The sequence below is a fragment of the Sinocyclocheilus grahami genome, unplaced genomic scaffold, assembly GCF_001515645.1.
Source record: "Sinocyclocheilus grahami isolate Dianchi unplaced genomic scaffold, SAMN03320097.WGS_v1.1 scaffold1244.1, whole genome shotgun sequence".
NCBI lineage: Eukaryota > Metazoa > Chordata > Actinopteri > Cypriniformes > Cyprinidae > Sinocyclocheilus > Sinocyclocheilus grahami.
In genome coordinates, this window is record NW_015506423.1 from 90905 (window position 1) to 98309 (window position 7405).

A 7405-nucleotide genomic window follows, 5' to 3' on the forward strand; every position below is an offset into this window, starting at 1 on the left:
CATCCCAATATGTGTATGTAAGCTTGTTGTCCACAGATGTGCATGGGTTTTGAGATAGGGAAGTCATGAGGTTACAAAATGTAAATGTATTAATGCTCAAATTAATTTTAATTGTAAGGTGAACAAGCCTCTGGAACAGCTGGGCATGAATTTAGTGGGGAAAGTCACCAGGACCAACAATGGAAATGAATACATTTGTGTCCTGGTTGACTATTACACAAAAAAATAGCCTATGCTATTCTGAATAAATCTAAAGGTCTCTCACTACATTAATTTATTTTACAGATTTGGGGCACCAAAGATAATTCTTACTGACCAAGGCACAGAGTCTGTTAACCAGGTTTGTAGTTTATTGAATGCAGGAAAGAAGAAGAAGAAAAAAAATCAGTATCCATGAAAATGTTCATGTGTGCATAGGGTTCTGATTTGTACACAACATTTATGGTTCATTGTATATTTATTTTAATGTATGTTTTGCACACACCACACACGGGGATTGTTTAAGCTTTCAGTGCACACATAAATACAACAACAGCAAGGCATATAATAAAAAAGAAAAATATATTAGCATAAATGAGTAAGTATAAGACAGTATAAAACAGAATAGCCAAAGCCTTAAGCATCACATTTAAATCGGTAATAAATTTGATTGGGGAAAAAAAAAGGAAATACATTTAAAGTTGAAAAACCTCTCTTCTTAAAACTATTTTAAAGTTTCGGATTAAAGACGGTATTTTGAACCATTTGACTTGCCTTACATCCAGTTGTGCTTCTTGCGCAGGCTAGTTCTGATCGTACGTATGGTAACTAGGCAACTACGTAAGAATTGTAGTATGGTTGCGTAAAGGGAAACAGGCATTCCTAGGGGAACAGATCAACAGAATCGACTGCTACACCGGAATGCCGCCAAAAGGCTGATAACATGGACTGGTGAGTAAGTTAAGGTCACCTATATTAGTCGAAATAAACCTTAGTTAAACCGAGAAACACGTTTGTACGTTCTGCTGCCCTTTAATGCAAGTTAGCTCCTCTGGCGAGTCTTTATTGAACCTTAACAGCGAATTAACGTGATGTTTTAGCGGGGTTAAGTTAGTTTTGTTTTCGATATTCGTGACACATTTAGCGATAAACGGCAACAACTCCAAAACGACTTGCCCTAAAAAATCGAATCAATGTAATCGCCAAAAGGGCAAAGCTGATCATGTTTCACAGCCTACTTTTTCATAATTTTTGCACGATGTAATAAGCACTGCCCCGCACAAGCCGTCGCAATGTGCATTAAGCCGGGAGAGCACGCTATTCGCGCAGCTTTCGGTAAGGTAATTTTCTTAGTTTTTTGCTATGCCTCAGTGGGCGGTGTTTTTGTAATAGCTTTTTAGTTAAAGGGCCTGTAGACATGAGACCAGTGTCAATCAATAGAGGGGGACAATGGACATCTTTCACAACCTTTCATTTTACCCCTACTGGTATAAAAGGGAATTGCATGTCCAAAATTAACCTTTTTGTCTCCCTGATGCAAAATTAACCTTCTTTTTGTAATAACTTTTTACATCAGGGAGTCAAAGACATGAAACCAGTGTCAATCAATAGTGAGCGACAGTTGACATCTTTCACAACCTTTCATTTTACCCCTACTGGTATAAAAGGGAATTGCATGTCCAAAATTAACCTTTTTGTCTCCCTGATGCAAAATTAACCTTCTTTTTGTAATAACTTTTTACATCAGGGAGTCAAAGACATGAAACCAGTGTCAATCAATAGTGAGCGACAGTTGACATCTTTCACAACCTTTCATTTTACCCCTACTGGTATAAAAGGGAATTGCATGTCCAAAATTAACCTTTTTGTCTCCCTGATGCAAAATTAACCTTCTTTTTGTAATAACTTTTTACATCAGGGAGACAAAGACATGAAACCAGTGTCAATCAATAGAAGGGGACAGTGGACATCTTTCACAACCTTCCATTTTATCCCAAGTGGATGATGAGGGTATTGCATGTTCAAAATTAACCTTCTTTTTCTAATAACTTTTGTCAGCAGAAAGATGGAGTCATGAGACCAGTGTCAATCAATAGAGACCGACAGTGGACATCTTTCACAACCTTCCATTTTCCCCCAAGTGGGTGATTAAGGAATTGCATGTCCAAAATTAACAATCTTTTGGGAAGATTTGGAGTACTCGAAACTCAAATACAACTTTAGCGGACTTGGAGTTGTCATGCACTCGAATGCATTTTCACTCAGACTTGAGCCTTTGGCTTTGGGACACAAAAAATATTTACGTCACTGACCAGATGCTTTTGTTACTAAAGTGACATTCAGATTTCAAATGAGTTTTTAAGTCTTGACATTACTTCCTCACAGAATTTTCCTCTCAGTGTGTGAATGACAAATTAAGTTATTTTTTGTATGTTATTACTACACACTCAAATACACAAAAAGTTATGTCAAAATGCCCGTCTTGGAGAGTATCCATGTAAATGCAGTCGGTAGGAGAAATACAATAGGAGAAATACAGATGTGTCCAAATATTTGATCCGTGCATCAGGTCTTAATCAATGTCAAATGTTAATCAAACCAAAAATATAAGAAAATCACTCACTGCTCTTATCTGAATCACTTTAGTAACTTTAGTAACTAAGAATAATTTGTATTTAACACATAGCATAGACTGTAGCTTTGCACAATACCTGCATCTAGAATGATTTTGATCAGCATTTGTTCATAGCAGAGGATTCTATCAACTTATATTTTACAGTTTGTCAGTTGATATAAGATTTTGTAGGCTTAGCATACACATGTCCACCCCTTAAAAGCCTGAAACCAGTGTTTAGCTCTGGAGTCAATGTCCACACAGTGAAAAAATATTTCTTATGTCATTTATATACTAATTATTACTATAGCTTTTTATTATGCTAAATATATTATATGCAGGTGTGGCTCATTTAAATAGACAAGTAGACATATGATGCAATTTCAATTTTTCCTTTCTCTTTGGAGTGTTAGAAGCTCTTGGTGCATAAAGAAGATCTGTAAAGTTGCAAAGACTAAAGTCTCAAATCCAAAGAGATATTCTTTATAAAAGTTAAGAGTCAGCCACGCCTACCTAAAACGGCTCGTTCTAACACGCCCCCACATATCTACCTCACTATGCGGGAAGATTTGCATAATGCCGCCCAAATGTTCACGCAAAGAAAGAAGGCGTAACTTTTATTCTCTCTGTAGTATTTTTTGTGCTGCCATGTCGTGAAGACGCTGTGTGCTTCGTTGTGAAAGCGAAACTACTTTGTTTGGCCTTCCACGAATGCCTCATTTATAAAGCGAAAATTATGAAAAAGAAGACTGTGAAACATAATCAGCTTTGCCCTTTTGGCGGTCACATTGTTTCGATTTTTTTAGGGCAAGTCGTTTTGGAGTTATTGCCATTTATCTCTGAATGTGTCAGGAATATCGAAAACAAAACTAACTTAACCCCGCTGCTGCAAAAGGGGGAAACGCATCAAATTTGCTCCGTCATCTTCGTGACCACCACCCACTTTAGCGAATGCAAGGTAACTTTTACCTCAGTACCAAAAATAACTGGGCAAATAAGTGGACAAAAAATATTGATTAGAGATTAAATATTTCGTTATCTCACTTGTTTAACGCAAAGCTTCCGCGAAGAAAAGTTCTCAGCAAGTGGCTTTGAGCCAAGACGACCCAGCAAACATTTGGACGTTTAATGGCCGTTGAAAAGACGTCCCTCCGACACGTCCCGTCATGGTTGAAAAATATATCCAAAATGAAAATTGAACCGACGTCTTTGACGTCTTCTGTCCGTGAATTACACGTCTTTTCTGCACGTCCCTGGACGTCTAAATGTGTCATCTTCCGGATGTTTATAAGATGTGTTGCTGCATAATTTAAGTATAAGCCTGCATATAAAATAATCACACACCCATTGTGCAACATCGTGAAAGGCACATCTGAATTTGACCAATGTTCTAAAAAGGTCCAAAATCGGTCCAGTCAGACCTGAACGTCTATAAAACCTTTTAATCACGTGTATCACAACAATAACACATTTGTGGACTAAAGTAAATAGAAGAGTGTTCTAATTTAGCACGTATTTTATTGTGAATACTACATTTAAAAAAAAAAATTATTCCATTTGTTAAACAGCTACTATTGCTCAAAAGGGCAAAACCTGCTTTAAACACAAAGGACGCCACACCAAATGTTGATTTAATTTAGGGTAATAGAAGTTAATTGATAAAGAAAATTGACAGCATTTTTACACAAGTGCCTAATACTTTTGTGTGAAGTGACGTGTGTGGCCAAGTATGGTGACCCATACTCGGAATTAGTGCTCTGCATTTACCCATCCAAAGTGCACACACACAGCAGTGAACACACACAAACCGTGAATTCTGTTTCTTCACATCATTGCAGACAGACTGGATGATGATCAGATCAGATCTCACAGCCGCCTGGACATGATTCTGTGAAAGAAATTACTCAGGATTACTTCACCTCAGAAAAATGTCCATGCAAGGTCAATATTACAATTAACATGAATGTGCAGCGTGGCGATTGTATGCCATTTTAAAACATACACTTTCACAACCACTCATCTATCATGCAACAAGTGCATGAACTTAGTGCTTATCCATATCCACAGTTTTTGTGACAAGTATTGACTGTCACTCATGGCTTACACTGAAATTATGTTTATTATGGTGTAGCCATCATTTCAGAAGTGAAGGGGACAATAATGTAAAATGTAATAATACTTTTTTTTTCTAACAGGTTTCATTCATTTTTCTTACTTGTAATTGGCTAAGAAATCAAATAAACTGCTGGACAATGACCAATAATGTGTATTCTGTATGTTCACATCTCCTCGTTTTGGATACGAATAAAACGCCAGGTCATGCATAGACTATCTTTTCTCTTTTAATTTAAATCTAGATTTATTCACACTAGCCCTACTTTTAGCCTACTAGCGTTAGCTAATTTTAGCCAAACTCAAACTACATTTCAGTTGACAATGTGCGCATTTCTTTCGGTTCCTTCGTGTCAAACAAGTAAAACTCAACCACATTAATAAAATAATACAAAATGTACTTACCCAACAGTAGATTTTTAATACTTTGTCGACTTTCGCAATAAAACAAAGCGCCCTCCTCAAGTCCTCTCCTTGTGATCGTTTGAAGAAACTGGAAAGTGCCATTAGAACATGACCGTGGTCTTTAAAAACATACATGTAGCCAGACTCATTTACAAGCATCGGCCAAATGGACAAAGTTTTGCCGTTGACAATATTATAATTAATAATTGTGCATGTGTTGCGTTTGTCAGGTTGTTTGCAATCACGTGATTCTGATGATGCGCGAAATGCAGCTGGAGGGCAGGGAGTGATTTTTCGCCACAGAAATCACTAGCAGAAACTCAAAATGCCTGTGTTTTGCATTGTTTATGGATGCTCAAATTGGCCAAACCGAGAAACCACAAGGAGCTTTTATCGTGTACGAAAATGTGTTGTTCATAAGGGGGGTAAAGTCAAGAAATTGACTGAAAAACGCAGGAAAAAGTGGCTTGTAAGCCTGAGTCTGCGGTCGGGAGGAGCGGAGCCGGATAACGCTCAGTGTGCAAATTGTTAATATAAGATGTAATAATATATTAAGATATTAATAAAGAAATATATAAATGGATACAGGGTAACACAGTCAGAATTCACTGAATGCTAAACGCCACACAGACACGATGTAAATAAGATCTTCAGAATTTAAATAAAAGTTGTTTTACGTGCTGCTAACAAACAGGACCAACAGCCACGTTCCCTGTAACTTGCATGCAGCAAAGTTTCAGGATCCACATCCCTCATATAATACGGGATTCACTTTCGAAATAGCTTGTTTACAATCAGGGTTAGTTGCTTAGCCTATATCCACCGCCTCAATGGCAGGCAAGTATTTCAGTTTAGTTAAAAAATCGCTCCTCTTCATAACATAAGGATCCCGTCCAACATATGTTGTGATTATAAATAGTTTTATTGCACTGTGTCAGTTCCTGATATTTGGCTTCATGAGGAGTTAATTTCATAAGGAAATACCTTTCTCTTGTAATAGCCTGGTGGTTGAAAAGAAATCCCCTCATATGATTGTAAAGCATGTTGGGTGTACAGCAATACAACGAAAGCTCTATATTTAAAAAATGCCTCATGCCTAAAACAGTACAGTACGGAATTTCCTCCATCTCATCCGTTCTGCTTTTTCAGTCACTCCTTAAACTTTGCTGCATCTACAGGGTATGTTAGGGTGACCATACGTGCCATTTTCCCAGGACGCGTCCTGGCCAGGATTTGTTTTGGCTTTGTTTTCCTGTTTTCATGCTTGCTGAAGGTTATAGTTTGACCAATAACATGCAAGCATTGTACATAATGAACCAATCATGGCGTGTGAGAAGGTCGGATCTACGGTCAAAGCGATGCAATTACGAGTACATATTAGTGTTTGACATCAAAGTACCTCGAGAGCGTTTCGAAAGCATAACCGTCTGTATGGTACTTTGATGTCATACACTGATCGGTCTGCACACGCAAACAAAGCCAAAACCTAGATATTTTAGGCAATATAGAAATCCTGGCCAGGACGCGTCCTGGGAAAATGGCATGTATGGTCACTCTAAGGCAGGGTTCCTCAAATCTTGCCCTGGAGGGCCAATGCGCTGCAGAGTTTAGCTCCAACCATGATCAAACTCACCTACCTGTGATTTTCTAATGATCCTGAAGACACTGATTAGCATGCTCAGGTGTGTTTGATTAGGGTTAGAGCTAAACTCTGCAGGAAAGTGGATCTCGTGGGCCAGATTTGAGGATCCCTGCCCTAGGGTATGTGGCTGTTGGTCCTGTTAGCAGCATGTAAAACAAAACTTTTAATAAAATTCAGAATTGATTATGGTCTAAAAAGCGAGCAAATAGCTCTTCCATATAATCACTAAAAAGCTGTCACTCACTTCAATTTATCACAATCTCACGATGTTCCTTTATAATCAGTGAAGCTCTCTGAACTGCAAATAATATCTTATTTACACCGTGTCTACGTGTGGCGTTTAGCACCGAGTGAATTCTGAATGCATGAGAGGTGGCAGCCCAATCTATATATTTCTTTATTAATATCTTAATATATTATTATATCTTATATTAACCATTTGCACACACGAGCATTGTCCAGTGCCGCTCCTTCCAACCGCAGACGCAGGTTTACAAGCCACTTTTTCCTGCGTTTTTCAATCAATTTCTTGACTTTTCCCCACTTATAAACAACACATTTTCGTACACGATAAAAGCTCCTTGTGGTTTCTCGGTTTGGCCAATTTGAGCATCCAAAACACAGGCATTTTGAGTTTCTGCTAGTGATTCCTA

At 37.9% G+C, this 7405-nt stretch overlaps 1 protein-coding gene across 1 annotated transcript in view; it reads left to right on the plus strand.

Moving 5' to 3' along the window:
* Positions 1 to 7405, plus strand: part of LOC107568436 (uncharacterized) — a 32984-nt gene that overhangs the window by 531 nt on the left and 25048 nt on the right. Inside the window, exon 3 of the mRNA XM_016254406.1 lies at positions 848 to 930. Within this exon, the coding sequence (XP_016109892.1) occupies positions 848 to 930 (83 nt within the window). The remainder of the gene's footprint in view (positions 1 to 847; positions 931 to 7405) is intronic.